We start from the raw sequence: 18,870 nt of genomic DNA, 5'->3' as shown, positions 1-18,870 counted from the left end.
CTCTTCCTCCTTCTCTTCCTCTTCTCCTTCCTCCTCTTCCTCTTCCTCTTCTCCTTCCTCCTCTTCCTCCTCCTCCTCTCCCTCTTCCTCCTCCTCCTTCTTTTCTTCCCCCTCCTCCTTCTCTTTTGTAGCCTGACTTGGCACTGGTAGTCACTGTTTCACCTAGATTGGGACCTTAATCGTAAGGCAGTCATCTTGTCTTGGTTGTTGGGATTGCAGGTATGAGCCACCACACACAGCAAGATTGCCTATAGAACTTTAGACTTGTGGTCAGATTCAGTCAAGTATGAAAGTTAATTTCATCATGTTTTTCTCCCTCAGGTCCAGAGTAAGCATTTTGTATTTTCTTTGTTCAAAGCTTTAATACCATGTCTTTTTATTTCACAGGTTGTAAACTCCAGTTAAATCCAACTCTGACAGACAAAACATCATCAGAACTTTATTGAGAATGGATTCTGAGAACAAACATGAAAATGATGAGGATGAAAGTGTTAAGGGAGCAAAAGATCCGAGGAGTGTTTCATCCCGTGATGACAGTTGTGGACCTGTATCTGATGACATGGCAAATGCCTCTGAGAATTTTACGAGCAAAAGAGTTTTTTCAGAGTCATCCAACTCGGACGGTATTGCTTCGGAGGAAGACAGAAGTGAACGTGCTTCCAAGCGACTGAGAACAGAGGCAGTAGGAGAGCAGGGTGCCTGTGGGTTGGGCACTGTGGAAGCTAATGTCCATTTGGCTGAAATGGGAAAGGAGGCCTTTCCAGCAAACGGCTCAGAAGGAGGCAGCGTCCTTCCCAGTGTTTTCTCCCCATCTTGTGATTTTAGCACCTCTAATATTCTTCCTCTGAAAGTAGATGAAGTGAAAAAGCCTGCTCAGGAAATGGTTTCCCTTGTTCCTGAAAGACACAGTCCTTTTCCTCCAGAAGAAACGAGCATTAGTTGTAGCTTTGGAGGTGTAGAGACAGGACTCAGGGGCAGCGTGTGTGGCTGTTCATTTTCCTCTTGCTCTGCTTTGGAAAAGCATGTGGAATGTCATGTGGAAGAGGGGAAGGAACGGACCTGCTGCCACTGTAGCCACAGAACAGAGAGCAGCTCGTCTCCTCATGTGCAGGTCAGACATACTCATGGGCCGCAGAAAGTCTTGTCCTGTGATCTCTGTGGCTTTCAATGTGCGGAAGAAAACCTGTTGAATGCACATTATCTTGGCAAAACACACCTTCGTCGTCAGAACCTTGCTGCTCGTGGGGGATTCGTACAGATCTTAACAAAACAATCGTTTCCTAAAAAAGCCTGTGTCGTGGGAACAAAAAATGTTAGAACAAAACCAAGAGCTTCTAAACCAATAGCAAAGAATGGGGATTCAAAAGTAGTACAGAGTACTGGGAACAAGTTTAAAGACTGCAGAGGAGCCCCTTCTGAAGACAGTGCTGGTAGTAGTGAGCTCCTTGTTAAAATGGTGCCATCAAGGAAAATCTCATCAGGCAAAGCAGATGTAGTTGAGGAAAATGTTAGTTTTGGTGTAGCTCAAAATCCTGAAAATCAGAACAAACAGCTAGGGGGCTTAGTAAGCTCAGAGGGTCTTTTAAATAAACCAGAATCCACTAAAAATGCCCTTCAGATGGCACATGTCAGCATCAGTACCACCTCAAGGCCAAGATCTGAGCGAAACCTTCTAATGTTGGGTAATAGCTTTCGCAGACGAAGTGGCGCTTTTACTTTAAAGGGCCAGGCAAAGAAAAGGTTTAATCTTCTAGGAATTAGTAAAAGGGGTACGAACGAAACTCAGAGGATGTATATGAAACACTTTAGAACACAGATGAGAACAAACACACAGCTAGTGCTGGAGCAAGTACAGATGAGCAAAGATGTTCAAAGTCTGTGTGAGACTACCTCAGACAACCCAGAAGCGATGCAGGACAAGACAGCCTTCTGTCTTTCAGACTCCCTGCCAGTAAAGCCAGCTGACCACCAGCTCTCTGTGCAGTGTACATGTACAGAGTATGATCAGATAGCTGCAGACAAGACAGACTTGGCAATTCCTGTTAAAAAGTGCCATGGAAGAGAGATGCAGTTTCATTGTGAGACTTGTGACTTTTCTAGTCCATCAAGGAGAGACTTGGAAGAGCACTTGCACAGTAATCAGCATCAGCAAGTGATACCTGTCCTCAGCTGTCAGTGTTGTTCCTTTATTTCCTTGAATGAAGCAAATCTTAGAGACCATATGAAGGAGGAGCATGGCATGGGCTTTTTCTGCACCTCTTGTAATCTGTTCTTGTCTGAGAAAGATGTGGAAGAACACAGAGCAACTGAGACACATAATAGTTTAGTGGTTCAACCAAAGACTGCTTCGTCATTGAGTAGTGATTCTGTTTTACCTTTAAGTACTTTAGAATCAGAAAACATGGCAGATTCTAGAGAAGACTCAGGGAAGGCAGCTCAGGAAGAATCTGTTGAGTCCAGGGCAAGTCACGGAACTGAAGCACGGCATTCAAGTAAGCCTCAGTTTCAGTGTAAGAAGTGTTTTTATAAAACGAGGTCTTCCACTGTTCTCACAAGACACATAAAGCTTCGACATGGACAGGACTATCACTTTCTCTGTAAAGCATGCAATCTTTATTCTTTGAGCAAAGAAGGAATGGAGAAGCACATTAAAAGAAGCAAACATCTTGAAAATGCTAAGAAAAACAATATTGGTTTAAGTTTTGAAGAGTGCATTGAAAGAGTATGTATAGGTGCAAATGGTAAAACAGAAGAATCCACTGTTTCTGGAAGTGGAAGGCCTGAAGGCCATGTTGGTGTTCGATCACAGGAGCATTCCCAGCATGAAGAGAGTATGCTAACACCTAAGGAACTTCCACAGTCTGGTGTCATCACCAAAGAGGATGAATTAGGCTTAGCCACTACTCCAAAGAGAGGGAGGCCCAAAGGCAGCATTTCCCGGACTTGTTCACACTGTGGACTTTTGGCCTCTAGTATTACAAATTTGACTGTGCACATCAGGCGTAAACACAGTCACCAGTATAGTTATTTGTGCAAAGTATGTAAGTATTATACTGTAACTAAAGGAGATATGGAACGTCATTGTGCCACCAAGAAACATAAAGGACGGGTAGAAATAGAAGCAAATGGGAAACAAAGTTCAGATATAATTGTTGGCCCAGAAGGTGGTAATCTTGATGCATGTAAGAATACCACCTCTCTAGCAGTGACTGTTTCTGACGAACAGGCTAACAAGTCAGCTAAGTCAGGCACATCTACTTTAGAAAAGCCAGTACTAGATAATGGAAATGCAGAGGATGTTGAAGCTGGAAATGTATTTCATTCTGTAGATGGAGAAGTTAGCAGTCAACTCTCTGATAAAAAGGGACAGATATCTCTAGAGACAGAGGACCTGCTACAGCTTGATGATGCATGCTCTCAGAGAGATAGTGCAGGTTCAAGTGACAATAAATGTCTACACTGTGAGTTCAGTGCTCACTCTGCTGCTTCGCTGGAGCTGCATGTGAAAAGGAAGCATACCAAAGAGTTTGAGTTTTATTGTATGGCCTGTGATTACTATGCAGTGACTCGCAGAGAGATGACTAGGCATGCTGCAACAGAGAAGCATAAAATGAAAAGGCAGTCTTACCTCAGCTCTTCTAATGTGGAAGCAGGTTCTTCAGAAATATCCAAGAACATCACTATACCTGAGGAGGAGCATTCACAAAATTCTGAGGAATTTCAAATAAATCCACACCAATCATCTGGTACTCTCCAATCTAGAAATCCTGCAGATTGTTCTGTTCTAGATGATAATACTAATTTGGATATGACTAAAGTACTCTGTGCTCCTGATTCAGTGACAGTTGTGACTGAGCAAGAATCTAATTTTAGTGAAGATCATTCCTTTTGTGAGACCTTACACCAGCCCCTTGTTACAGACAAAAGTATGAAACCCAGGGAGGTAGTGTCCCTTAACACTCCCTCTAACCTCAGCTCCCCAGGCTGTCTTCAGAGTGAACACCTAGCAAGCTCTGCTGTGGACTGTGTGACAGCAAAGAGAAACCGTGATGTGTTGGATGATGTTGGTGATACAAGTACACCCTGTGAAGATGAGGGAGGCAGTATGGATGATAGTGAAGGGAAAATTCTTGACAAGTCCCCCTGCCCTGGAGACCCAGATGGGGGCCATTCAGCTGAATCCACTTCCTCTGTGGTAATGAAAATACCAAGAGAACAACTGGATCTGGATGGCGGTGGCCAGAACAAGGTTGGATGTGAGCAGACTTCAGAAGATTTAAAAGATGTACAAGCAAACCCTATCCTTGAGAATAAGGAAATTCTGATCAGTTCACAACATGAAGCTGAAGTCATTCTGGAAGAGGATGCCCCAACCTCTAATGGCACAGCTGATAATAATGATGTTTATGAAACTATAATAAGTATTGATGACAAAGGGCAAACGATGTACAGTTTTGGCAGGTTTGATTCATCCATAATTAGAATAAAAACTGAAGATGGTGAATTGGTAGAACAGCCAGAAGAGGGTCTGATGGTGACAGGAGGGAGAGTTAGTGAGTTGCCCCTGAAAGACTGTGCTCAGGGGTTGAAGAAGAAGAAAGTTGAAGGTAGTTCTTTTGGTGAGTCCACACGAATCCGATGTGATGATTGTGGTTTCTTAGCAGATGGACTGAGTGGCCTGAATGTTCATATAGCCATGAAGCATCCTACAAAAGAGAAGCATTTTCATTGTTTACTCTGTGGGAAATCCTTCTATACTGAGAGCAACCTTCACCAGCATTTGGCTAGTGCTGGCCATATGAGAAATGAACAGGCCAGTGTAGAAGAGCTTCCAGAAGGAGGGGCCACCTTCAAATGTGTCAAGTGTACAGAGCCCTTTGATTCTGAACAGAATTTATTTCTGCATATTAAAGGACAGCATGAGGAATTGCTACGGGAGGTAAATAAATACATAGTGGAAGACACTGAGCAGATCAATCGGGAGAGAGAAGAAAACCAAGGGAATGTCTGCAAGTATTGTGGGAAGATGTGTCGAAGTAGCAATTCCATGGCCTTTCTGGCTCACATTCGGACTCATACAGGTATGTAAACCTTGCAGCTACGTTTTCCTATGAAGTGCAAAAAGAATAATGAAGTTTGGACTTTGGGTCCAACCAAGTGTGAGCTCTACTTGAATTTGCTTGTGGGCTTCCACCTGATTCGTACGTTTGTGTGATGCTCCACTTGTATCTGAGAAGTGCTGACACTTGATGTTTCCAAAGGTAATTCAGCTGTGACAATTCTAAAGGCAGACTAGTGCACACGGTTCTTTTACTTCTGTCAAAAAGCACTGTTTCATACCTTTGTAAAACTCCCATGTTTTATGGCTTTTCATTTGTCCTAATTATTTGGTTTTCCAAATTATATATTAAATGACACTTTGTGTTTTCAGAGAGCATATTAAGGAGCTTCTAGCCTTTAATACAAGTCTTTTGTTTTAAGACATGCCTGAAATTTTTCTAAATTTTGTTTTTAATGTGTTTTGCTTGCATGGATGTGTACCACTTGCATGCAGTCCCCATGGAAGCCAGAAGAGGGCATTGGATCCCCTGGGAATCTAACCTGGGTTCTCCTGTGGAAGAGAAACCAGGGTTTTAAACTGCTGAGCCATCTCTCCTGCCCCTTAATAAAATTCTTAAGATATTAGTAATTTAAACATATTTATTAACAGATAGTTTATATCTACAAGCGAGACTCTCAGCCAAAGATCAGAATTTGTGAACATGATTTTCTTAGTATGTGTTGGAATTTGGTTTTCATTGAGGAAACACCTGATTTAGTCTGTACTCGGATACATTGAACATTCCATGGTAATGTTTAGTTTGGGGATAAATTAAAAAAAAAAATATATATATGTATATATGTATATATATATTTGGTGAAAAATGCATAAGCTACTGTTCTAAATTTATGTAAAAATTCAGTGCAGTGTTTCTATAAACCTGCCATACATTCTTTATTTTAAATAGACAGCTTTTCTAAATCATTGTGCTCTGCTTAGACAAGTTCTGTCTACATGGTTGAATTTATGAGTGGATTTGAATAATAAATTCACATTTCAAAGAACATATTTTCATTAAAAGTGTAAGGTTTATTTTACTGTACTTTTAAATAATGGCATATTATTAAATCTATACTTTAAATTCCTGCAGTTTTTGAAACTGGTTACAAGGAGAAAGAGACAGAGCGTTATCAGTAATTGATGATTATTAAAGATAGATCAAAATTTTTCCTTGAAGAAAGTAACAGCACATAGGATTAGTTGAGGTAAATATAAACGTGTTAGTCCTTGTGTGGGCCTGAGCTCCACTAGTTCCAGGCTGCAGGGTCACATCACTGGAGTGCGTTTGGGTGCTTACTGGTTTGCATGGTCAGACCCTCTGTTGTTGCTTCTCACACTCTGACATGACATGATCCTAGGTACCAGGCTGTTCTTATGCATAGAGAATGTGTTTTTTCTTAACATATCCTCCTAAGTCAGATAAAGCAGGATAAAACTGAGCGGAAGATGCTAATGCAGCTCTTTTTAGAATTCTTTATGCAACTGTCTGGTCAAGACATGTTGCTTATAATTGATGTGTCCATTACTTGAATTCTCTTGTAATTATAGTCAATAAGTCTTGTAAATGTGTTAAAGCTCACTAAAAGCATACAAATTCAAGAATAGAGTAAGGCTAATAATTTAAAATAATCAATGTAGGCATTTCAGCACTTAATTTCCCTTGTGTGTTGATAGCTGATCATTCTTAATCCATTAAGATTTATTTAGTCGTTTACAATGCAAAATAGGTTTGCACTGGTCACTTGTGCCATTTGAAAATGTCTACCAGGTTAAGTGCAGAATGTAGTCCATTAGTCTTCCTTGACTATATGTATTAATTGCATTTAAAATCAAGTTAATGTGGATGTGAAAGTGAGGTAACTATCAATATGTGACAGAGTAACCCTACTTATATAAGTTACATCATTGATTGTAACATTTAGGAAAAGTTAGCATGCTTTTTTCCCTAATATCTTCTGTTGGTCTTATCAGCAAGTACATTTTTGCATGCTCTGAAGCACTGCAGAGTGCATCCTTCCTGAGTTATTTTTTGGGGGAAGTTGGATTCAGATTTAATTTCATGCTGGTTCCCCACCCCAGGATACCTTAGAGTGGACAGCTCTCTGGTGCTTTGCTTTTATCTATGAAAGATCGAGTGATACAGGGCCGCTCATCCTGCTTAGCTGGCAATGGCTCACTCTTCCAACCCGGTTCCAAATTTGGAATTTGCTATATGTTTTATGTAACCTGGTCTAATTATTGTTAGTGTGATAGAAGCAGCACTCTTAAGAAATAAGTTTTTGTTATCAAGAACTGTAGGCAGAAAGCATATGGCTTCCTGTGCATTTGTGCTATGAAGCACTCAGCTTGATTGTCTTTCAGTTCAGCAGCTCATGGAGCAGGTCATCTCTTGTGCAGTATGCTGTGTTTTATGTCACAGCACAAGAAAAATACACTTAAGCCTCAAGATATCAGGAAGCCATTCTGTTTGTATTCATAGTATTTTGGTCCCTTATGCCCATTGGAAAATGTTTGTATATGGGTGTACCTGTGGTGGTGTGTGCAAATTCACTGAAAGTTAGTGCTGGGTGTCTGCAACTCAGTATGTAATGGTTTAGAATTACATAGTTCACCAAGTTAATTTGCAGACTGAGCACAGTGGAAAGGGACTGACTTCATTCACTACTTACTCTGCACATACTTCACTCAGAGTTGGTACTCAGTGTAATTGTTGGATGGGTGTGAATGATTGAGTGAAAGAACGAGTAAGGGAGATGTTCAGAATGCTTAGGGAGAACTGGGGTTTACACTACAGTCAGCGATGGTCTGCATGGACTGCGAGGTCCAAGTGCATACTGAGGTTTCAAGTCCTTGGATTTGTTGAGTAAATAATCAAGCACCAGAAAGTTACGGTCACTTTAGTGTTTTTCTTCTCCATAAAATCTTATAGTCCAAATTAAAATTAAAAAAAAAAATCTTCTGAGGGTAATGCTGCTCCAAGGGATAGAATTACTTAAGATAATCCTGGATGTTTTTAATACTCAAATACACCAGAGAGAAAGGCAAATTTAGAAATATGTGATTTTATAGGTTTTGTGACTTAAACATGTGTAGACTCATTTTATAATGTATATCGTTTGGCCAGTGTGAGAATGAAATACAATCTTTTAGGAAGTCAAAAGAAAGACTTCCTTTTCTCACAGAGAAATGTTAGCTCAGCTGGTCCTTGAATGCTGATGGCCTAGGAAGGACACTTTAGACAGCCAGTTAGGATCACGAGTTTCAGCTGTGAGGTCTCCCTGACTTAAGGAAGGACCTCCTCAGAGCTGTGCACAGCAGATTAAAAGCACAGGTGTTTCTGTGCCGCTCACTGTGGCATGAGTGCTACCTGAGCAGGCCTAGTCAGAATTTGGGGGCTATCAGATCCACCATGTGTTTATATCTGTGTCTCCAAGTCATCTTGCAGATAAATGTTTTATCCTTTTTGTTTCAGGTCTTGATACTATTGTTTATTAATAGTTTTCAAGTTGTCCTTGGAAAAGCACCACAACAGAAACCACAGGCAGGTTTTTTTTTTTTTTTTTTTTTTTTTTTTGGTTTTTCCAGACAGGGTTTCTCTGTATAGCCCTGCCACTTTGTAGACCAGGCTGACCTCAAACGGCAGATTGATTCTTATTTTTCCAAAATCCCATTCTGGGATTCTGTCTCTCACATGTTTCAAAATGCCGATAGGCTTAATTTTATCTGCATCATTTAAATTATTAAAAAATAGTTTCCAAAATGATTGCTAGAATGTTATTGCTGTAAGCTAGAATCCCAACCTGCTCTTGGTATTCAGACATCTAAGTCTTACTAGAGAGAGCCATTCGGATGTTGGATGGATCTTACACCTCCTTCCAACCATAGAAATGAAGCACTGTGAGCCCGGCTTCCTGTCGTTGGACAGGGAAGGGCTCAGCCTTGTCTGTTGCGCAGTGCTGTTGACCTTTTTCTTAAATTTATGTTGGAAGGTTAAAATGAAATGCTTCATGTTTTTGATCACCTTTAAGAACTAAATTCAAACTTAAGAATTTAAATTTTTTTCTTGAGTGCTTTAGTTCAAGTGTATTGTTTTTTTTTTCCAGGACTCCACAAAAGTTCATTGATCAAATATTGAGACTTTTTAAATTTGTACTCTGTAACTTTTGAAATTTACATGTTTCATACTCTCATCATATTGGAAGAATTAATTCCCAAATTACAGACTAATCATGATACAGAAACATTGTAATGATTTTAAGCTGTGGTCTTTATTATTTTGATTTCTTTCAAGATGTGGTAGTACTTAGAAAATTGGAAGACAGTCTGTACATATGTTTTTAGGGGATTGTTGTTTCTCATTAATGTGGGACTGATTAATGAATTGGTGTCTTTCCCATTACTCATAGTGGTGCTAGCAACTCTGAAAGGGGTTATGTTTTGTTTTGGAGTATAGTTTAATTTCACTCTTCTCTAATGAATTAATTAAAACATGTTGTTATTGTTGTTGTTGTTCCTGCTGCTCGTGTTGAAGTATTCATTAGTGAACTGAGTACCCGAGATGTTGACCCTTGTGGTTTGTGAAGCACCACAGACTGTGACACGATGACACAGTTATGACGCAGTTATGTCCTGTGTCTCGTGTCTGGCGACTCATTGAGGTCAGGGACAGAACGTTTGTACTACTATTTTTGTGCATGTGAATTCAAAGCTGGAGAGATCTGAGGCCAGTGGATGGGCACTGAGAAATATCCTTAGTGATACACTGTACACACCAGTGATTTTGTTTGTATTTGTGCTTTTAAAATGTTCCATTAGTACAAAGAATACTTCAAGAAATATTTTTATCAGTTGTATGAAAAATATTTAACATTATCTCATTCAGGCTGTCTAGTGGTATTCAACTTTGATTTTAAATTTTAGAAATATAATTGAGAATTGGGAAGACTCACTAAAACATTAAAACTGTATGGGTGAGATAATTATGGGATCAAGAAAGTTACAAATGAATGCATGTGTTCCACTTTGGGGACATCAGTCCTTATCTGGATTGAAGGCAGTATTACTTAACATGTAGATTGCCTTTCACAGTTAAAAGTCTTATCAGTAATGTGTGATTCAAGTCCAAACCTTATTTTATGTTAAATTTACTCAGGATCAAAACCATTCAAGTGCAAGATATGCCATTTTGCAACAGCTCAGCTTGGAGATGCCAGAAACCATGTGAAAAGGCACCTTGGGATGCGGGAGTACAAGTGTCACGTCTGTGGGTGAGTAAATAAAGCACCTGTGCTGTGTGAGCCAGGAGCCCTGTGCGGGGTAGGTATTGTTTGAGAATTCAAAACTGATATGAGTAAGAGTGGCGAAAATTATGCGTGCGTATCCTCCTTTCCTTTGTTATAGTAAATTCCTTAAATACAGTTATGACATTCTTCTCCCACTTCTAATCCTGTGCTGAAGATGAGCAATTTTATGGGCTACAAGGTCAATTTGAACCTGTAATCTGTAAATTGACTAAATTATAGGATGTTCATTCACATTGCCAGAGAGAACTATAAATTCCATTTAAAGACAAAAAATTCCCCCAGATAATATAGCTTTAGGAGTGCATATGTATGTTTCTTTTCCTTCTGCTATACTGCCTTAATTTTAATCACATTAATGACTCTTTGGATCCATTGGACATACTTTACAAGGAAAAAGAAAAGATTTAGTTTCAGATGCCTGGCTACTGATTGTTTATGGATGATGTGGTAAAGCAGTGTATAATGTATTTTTGTGTCGTGTGATTTCAGAACTAGTTTCCCTTTTTTAGTTCATGATTCTTTGTGGAGTCATTCACAATGTTTAATTGTCATTCAGATATGTTACATTTAATAGAAAGCACTGAGCTACCTTAATGTAAAACTCATTAATTTAGCAGAAATGTTTAAAAGGTTTTAAAATGCTGTGACATATATGGTGTATCACAGGACATTCAGAGGTGGATTTTAATACTCCACTTCTTATTAAAATATATCTTAATGTTATTATGCTAGAGAAATTAGCTAATAAGTACATCATATAAAATACTTTATGTGAAACTTAAGAAATCTGAAACTCATGGGTCCAATATTATGCTTATGTAGATGGCTCTTCAGGTTTACATGAACACGTAAACAGCCTTCAAGTCAGGAACAGTCCTGCTTTTTATTGGACAATACATTTTCCCAGAATACAATTTCATTTTTTGACCCTTAAGACAGTTTTATAAATAACTTTGCAAGCAGTTTTATCAACCATGGTCTGTGATTTATTCAATAGCCAAATTGATGGTTCAGTGACTTGCAGCTAAAGTAAATGAAGACGGACCTTTGCCCTGGAGCCACTCCTGATCAGTTGGAGAATGAGTTTTGTTACTACTGAGTTTAGCTGCTGGGGTCAAGTCCCAAATGGTCCATTTTAATTTCTACAGGTCTTGTAATTTTAAAAGATATCTCACTTACTGTTGTTAGTCTCTGAGTTATAGAAGATGATCATGACTCCAGTGAAGATATGCCATTAGGGAGCAGGAAGCAGTTTCTTTCCCATTTGTGAGAAATAAGTAAAAAAAACAAAAACAAAAACAAAACATTATTTTGCATATTAGATTTGTTGAGATCTATCTTTTATCCATTTTTTAAATTTAGGGTAATAATATTGGAAAGAGAAAAATAAACTTTTCCAGAGAATCATACTTTACATACATAGTATCAGAAACGGTTTATAATCAATCAGGCTTAAATGTATACTTTGGACAATATACCTTTCCTTAGCTGAATGCTTACTGTAAGTAAATATGAGTCTATTGAATCTTATGTTTGCAATACACAGCTTCATTGTAGTGTGTATGTGTCTCTGTGTGAAGGGTATGTGGATAAAGCATACTAGATTTTAGTATTTAACTTTTAGACTTAGAGTTAGGCTTTAAATTTCACCTCCTATATAATTATAATTCTCTTTCTTTCTAAAAATAAGTGCAGTCTAAAAGTCACACATAGTAATTTAGTAGGGTCTAGAGCCTTACAGTAAAGCCAGAAGCTCCGAAGAAGGTCAGAGAGCTGAGGAGGATTGATCAGTGAGGTTGAACAGAGCAGTAATGAACCAGGCAGTTTGATTTTCATGAAGTGGTGTCTTTGGCTGTTTACGTTTCATGTGTTAGGTGCAGGAGAGTAACAAAAGTTAAAATAGAAAATAAAACAAGAAGTAGGGACTGGCTCTTACTCCTGACACTGGAGAGCACTGGTACATTAACATTGCTGACAGTGTCAATTCATTATCACTGATGGCTAAATAATCTCACAAATGCTCAGTGGACCCATTAGTTCCTGAACATAAGCAGGCTATGCTGGATTTCTTCATTAGCTTTAATTGCTATAAATTTTACCTTTTACAGAATCATGCTTTAAAAGGTGAAGTGATCTTTCAGGAACATTAGTTCTGTAATTTTGTCACAAACAGAAGGTCCTGTACTATGTTTTCTTTTCTCCAGTAGTTAATATCTTAATCTCAGTCTTCTGAAATTTCATTAATGACCTCTTCTTTATTTAGTTATAAGTAGTTATTTCTCAAATAGACCTGGTTGAATAATGTGTAAAGCAATGAGGTGGGAACATTTTTTAATTAACTTATAAAACTGGACTTCTTTTTTCAGTAACCTCATAGTTTTCTTATGGTGAAATTTAAGGAAATGGTATATTCTATTATATAACTTCAGTATTAGTGTAGCAGGTTGCTTGTATTTGGCTGCTTTTTCTTGTCTTTCTGTAGGAAAATTGTAGGTCCATGTGAACTATGTGTCTTAGATTTTCCACTAAGATGTCATTGTATTATTCTGAATTGTCAACTCACACATAAAAATTGCCTTTGAAATTGTTGCATCTGGGCTTATGTTGCTTTTAGTTTTCTGAATCTTAAAGACGAAGAATTTGAAGGTTGCCTCTTCCTTATCCTCTCCTGGCAGGTGTTGGCCATGGTACAGCAGGGTTAAATGACCTTGGCAGAAGAAGCTGACTGAGTTGAAAGCCTGGTTTCCATTGTCTGGCTCTGACTTAGGATTAACGTTCTGTATGGGCAAGGTTTATCTCTTCACGTTATGAACACATTACTACACATTTCATATTTTAAGGAGCAGATAATGAATAAAATCAATAAAGTTGTTCCAGGAGAGCAGAGTTTTATTTGTTGACTTGCAAACTGCTGCTTTAAAAATTATTATTTAAAAAAGTTTGTGTGTTTTATGAATATGAGTGTAGGCAGAGCATTCTTGGTCCCTAGTGCCTGTGAGGTTAGAGGATGCTTCAGATTTTCTGGAATTGGAGTTACAGATGATTGTAAATTATCGTGTGGGAAATCGGAATTAAACTCAGGTCTTCTGAAAGAACAACATGTATTCTTAACCTCAAGACCATCTCTCTAGCCTCCATTTTAAAAATTGTTTATTATTTTATGTGTATGTGTGTGTGTCTGCATGTATGTATGTGGATGTCATGCATGCCTGTTGCCTGTGGAGGCCAGAAGGGGGTGTTGGATGCCCTATAACTGGAGGTACAGATGCTTACGGGCCTCCATGTTGGTTCTGGGGATCACACCCAGGTCCTTTGCAAGGGCAGCCAGTGCTCTCTATCCTCAGAACCATATCTCTTGTTCTAGTAGATCTTCTGTAGAGTATTTTTCTTACATCTAAGTATGATTAGAAGAGTTTTATGAGTGCAATGATATTTATATCCAGGCTTTTAATGTATAGTCGACGTGAAAGTCTGCTGCCAGTGTGATAGTGCTTAGTGGGGGCAAAAGTAAACAAGCATTGCCCAGTGCAAAAAGCTGATCGTTGTATTTAACCACATTTTGGCTTAAAAATAGACCAGACACATCTTTTTATTAAAGTCATGATCCTCTGTCTTTACTTATTTTAGGTGTCAAGAATGTGAAAACTCTCAGCTCCCAAAAGTCATTCTACATGTTTTGCTAGCTTTTTAAAAAAAATTCTGGATGTGGGATTTGGGATGCAGCTTAGCAGTAGACCTCTTGTCTAACATGTAGAAGGCCCAGGATCAGTTTCACACCACACATGTTAATACGCCCATGTCCATTGTATTCTGAATGCTAGCATTTGTTTACGATGTGGTGCAAATGCTGCATTTTACATTCATCTCCTTTGCTGATTTTGCTGGCTCCTACTCTTTAGCTGGTATTTGCGCTCCCTGTGTACAGATGGGGAGCAGAGTTACAAGTGATGTAGTGAGGCGCTTCTGCCCCCGGCCCTCCTCTTTTATGGCCGCTCCTTCTCCTAATTACCCCTTTCTGTTCATTTTCTTTCTGCTCTGTGTTGTTTGCGTCTGTTTCCATTACTATGATTTTTATTCATTTTTTTCATCTGGGTTGTTTTCTGTAGCATGTAATAGCACAACAACTACTTCCATTAGCCACATGTATTCCATTTTTGTCAAAATTTACGTTCTGATAAAAGACTACTTATCCAGTCTTGCTTTCATATTCTGGTATTCAAACCCTGCCTCATTTCCTTGTTTTCTTCTCCCTGTGTGTAAGTGTTACTGTAAATGATGTTAGCCCCCCTTCCTCCCCCTTCCTCTCTGTTCTTTATCTGGTGATAATTTACTGTACTTACATGTGGTTGACCATCTCTATGTAATAGGGAAAAACATGCCTAAAACTGGTGCTGGGGTAAAATTGGTCAAGATAGGTTATTGTTATATTTCAATACTAATTATCTTAGAACAATTGTAGAAAACTTACAGTAGACCCAAAAAATGATGCCTAAATTTTTTATGTCATTTTTCAGAAGCATAAACCCAGTATATGTAAATTAGGGACCATATTACTTACTGGTAGATTTTCCTGTGTTGAGTCTTGATATATATATCAATATATCAATATATATATATATATATATATATGTGTGTGTGTGTGTGTGTGTCTGTCTGTCTGTCTGTCTGTGTCTGTGTATCTGTGTGTCTGTGTGTGTGTATGGAGTTAAATAGTTGTATAGGACTTACCTAGTCAGGAGAGAATAAGAACATTTTTCAGATATTTCACTCACTTTATGAGAAGATTCCACAAAAAATTTAAATTGTACATTAGTATGCTTAGGAAATGTTTATTTCTAGTTGATATAGAAAACCTTAAATAGAAAGTTACTAATGCAGTTCTCTCTCTCTCTCTCTCTCTCTCTCTCTCTCTCTCTNTNTGTGTGTGTGTGTGTGTGTGTGTGTGTGTGTGTGATTACCTAGTTTTTGTGCATTAGAGGGATCTCTATGTAGATGATTATAATGTCACTTTCTGACCTTTGCAGCTTGAATAATTGTAAATCATTGCTTCATAACGTGTCAGAGAATGTCTGTACTAGGCAATTAAATGGCAGAATATAATAGACCAAATTATTGCCTGTCATGTTTTCAACAACACAGTTAGTATTTGAGTTACACTTAATCATTACGTGCATTAGCAACTTCATTGGAATCCAGCTTCAGGCTGAGCATGAAATACATTACATTATTTAAACCTCTAATGGTACAAGTCATTTATTTGTGTTGAAGTGTACAACATGCAGAGTTTCATAAAGCAAGGAACACTTGAGAGCTTAATTTATCCAAATCAAAGTCTAAATGCAGATAAACACAAGTGGCAAAAATTAGTAATTTTTATAGGCTGGAAATATTTAAAAATACATGGTTGTGGGTAATTGTAGGCAGCAGGAATAAATTAAAATCACTATTTTTAGTCTGCTCTGAGAACTAAAGCTGTGTATACCTAAATCATTAAAAGTACCACAGAATTGCATTTTGAGCTGAACAATTAATTACACCCATCATATCTACAGATGTATCCAAATAAAATAAGTATTTGCTTCAGCTGCTTGTTCTGGTTAGAAACAGAGAAGTTGGTTTTGTACTTTAGCAGTGCATTTTGTCTGAAACAGTATAAACTATAGCACCTCTATTTTCTGTAAAAAAAGATTTAACTTTTTTAACATATCAATTATAAAGATGAATTATTTATATTTTCTCCATAATATTTTATTGCTTTTAGTTTGACTATGCTTTTGCCTCTACTTTGAAATTCAAAAACACCATGCAACAAATACTGTCTTTTCTATCACTTAACACAAAATGAATCATTTACCCTTCTGGTGGTAAAATTCTTTAAATACCTTTCAAATTATTAGTATTTTCTACATTATTTATAATGCAACTTACTCTATGGTTTGAAAACCTAAGCAATATTTTGATTATAATATTCAAATAACAAACATTATTCTAGAACTCTCCCTTATTTTCTACTGAAATGTTTGGGGTAAGACACTGATGCAGAAAGAGAAGAGAGTTCCTCCTACTGTGTCCTCATAGTGGTGGAGAGCTTCACTGCCACCAGTGTACCTCTCCTTCTGCATGGTCATATGGTGCTTGTCTTTTCCATGGTAGTAGGTTCATGGATGTATTCCAAGGCCACCAAGTGTGGTTAATCTACATAACAAAATAGAGATAAAATAAGCATTTTTACATGTTGGTTATAGTTGAAAATGTCAGCTTCTGTTTTTTTCCCTCCAGTGAAATAGTCATGTCACAGTGTCCTGAGTCTCTATATTTGGCTCCTGGTTATTAAAAGTCATACTGGTGTCAAGGTTTTTAAGTGCCCTGTTATCACAGCATCTTAGGAGCAGCTGGGTTTTTGCTTTTGTCACCTGTTCTGTGTCTGCTTTTCCTTAAATGAACTTCCCCTTGTTAATCTCTTCTCAGTTTCCTAAAGTCTTTACTCTGCTAGTTTTCCTGATTTGCCCAGGAAGTGCTTGAGCACAGGTGTTGGAAATGTAAGTAGAAGGGATACTTTGCTATCAACTGATTCTTCATTCTTCTCTCTTTTGGTAGATTCCTCTGAGTTTCTTTGTACAAGCACGGTGACAGAATTGTGTATTGGCCTTGTGCTCTCAAGCCCCATGGAGGGCAGAGACCTGAGGAGAAAACAGATTAAGGTCCAAGAGCCACTCTATGTGGAACCAGGTTCAATGGGAACCTCCAACTGTTGAGGAATATAAAAGTCTCCCTACAGACTCTGGCAAAGTTGGATCTTCAAGTTAGTTGAGGACTGTTCCTAAGACAGATGTTCGTGTTTTCAGCCTAGTTAACTAAACAGCATACGAGCAAAGGCAGATGCGTGGAGTAACATGACTTGTTAGGAATTCTGCAGAAAGTCCTCCTGTGTGTGGCTGTGGAAGGAAGCACACAGTCCACAGCTGTCTGCTGAACACTAGCGTGTACCAGTGCTCGCTGGAGTTCAGCTTGAATTAACATCTTCGTCAAATACTCAAAACTCTTGGCTAACTCAGAAAATGCTTCCGCAGTAGGTAGTAGTGGATATGATTGCCAGTGGTAGTGAGGCAGATGAATCAGGGCTACCTGTCCAGATAGGGGCTGTGGCACATGTATGTCGACAAGAGGTGGCTATGTTCAGGAAGAGAAACTAAGTGAACACTGCCTGAAGCATGATTATAAAGCCAGGTAGACAATTGCAGGAATGGGTATTTCTCAGAGATGTTCCATGCTCTCAAGTTGAGTGTTAGCTCTTTTCTCTGCCTGCCTGCCAGTCTTCCCTCCCACCCCTTGCTCCTCCCCTCCCCCTCTCCCCATTGCTCTCCTAAAAACCTGTATGACTTGACAGTTTCTGGAAGGAGAAGGAAGAAAAGAAGGGAGTGTGTCTAAATAGAGAGGTGGGAAGTAAATTACTGTTCAGAGACATGGGGTATGGGAATTGGTCAGTTATTTTAAGAAAATTTCACTATTTATAATTTTAATTAGGGAACCATTGATTTTTGGATAATTATAATGAAACAGATTGATATCTGTTCCATATAGCTTAGTGCAAGGTAATTACAGATAATGAGAAGACATCCGGTGATGCAGCCACATTCCCCATGTTTGCATTCAACAGGGAAGATGGGTGCTATGATTGTGTTTTCACACAGGAATGAGCTACATGCGCAGTACAGTGCAACACGGGGCAGGAAGCTATTCCTTTTTAAAAGTATATACTATTTAATAATGTACTTGGCTGGGTGTGGTGGTGTACACCTTTAATCCCAGTGCTCGGGAGGCAGGGGCAGCAGATCTCTTGAGTTTGAGGCCAGCCTGATCCTCAAGCAAGTTCTAGGCTACACAGGGCTACACAGCAAAATCCTGTCTCAACACAACAAAGCCACAGTTTTAAAATAACAACTAAAAACAGTGATTTTTCTCTCACTCCTTACTTCCCACACCCTTTTCCCATTTGAAACTATGTACACATCTTATGATTTTTTAAATTGTTCTGTGCTATCCTTCCTTTTTCCATCCCTCCAGTTCTTTCTCCCCTGGCTGACACTCCATTAGCTTTGTGCATTGTATCAAGCATCAGATAAGTTGCTAGTGTTTTTTACTGCAGCTATCTAGACAAAGTTATTTTGCTTTTGTTTGCAACTCTCATTAGGTTTTAAAAAGTATTGCTTACCACCACCAGCCTAGAGATGATCTTGAACTGAAAGTGTTGTTTGAAGACCCTTTAAAGGGTTTCAGTTTTCCATGTGGTTCACAAGAATATTCCTGTAAATCTGGCTAAATGTAAGATCCTTTCTGAACTATTTTAGAACTGCTTTGTAAATGAACTAGGAGGTGCAGATGGTCTTGTGGTATTAGTACACTGTGATGCGTGACTCTGACAGTTAGAAGCCTCACAACAGAAGTTTGCTTTAGTCTTAAGATGTA

At 38.5% G+C, this 18,870-nt stretch overlaps 1 protein-coding gene across 4 annotated transcripts in view; it reads left to right on the top strand.

Moving 5' to 3' along the window:
• Positions 1–18,870, top strand: part of Znf407 (zinc finger protein 407) — a 403,561-nt gene that overhangs the window by 28,616 nt on the left and 356,075 nt on the right. For all 4 annotated transcript variants that reach the window (XM_029547225.1, XM_029547226.1, XM_021214705.2 and 1 more), the window contains 2 exons: positions 388–5,081; positions 10,254–10,368. In XM_029547225.1, coding sequence (XP_029403085.1) covers positions 449–5,081; positions 10,254–10,368 — 4,748 coding nt within the window. In that variant the 5' untranslated portion in view covers positions 388–448. The remainder of the gene's footprint in view (positions 1–387; positions 5,082–10,253; positions 10,369–18,870) is intronic.

Source organism: Mus pahari, chromosome 15 (genome assembly GCF_900095145.1).
Source record: "Mus pahari chromosome 15, PAHARI_EIJ_v1.1, whole genome shotgun sequence".
Lineage (NCBI taxonomy): Eukaryota > Metazoa > Chordata > Mammalia > Rodentia > Muridae > Mus > Mus pahari.
The sequence above is the reverse complement of the archived record's forward strand: the minus strand, read 5'-3'. Positions and strand labels throughout refer to the sequence as shown.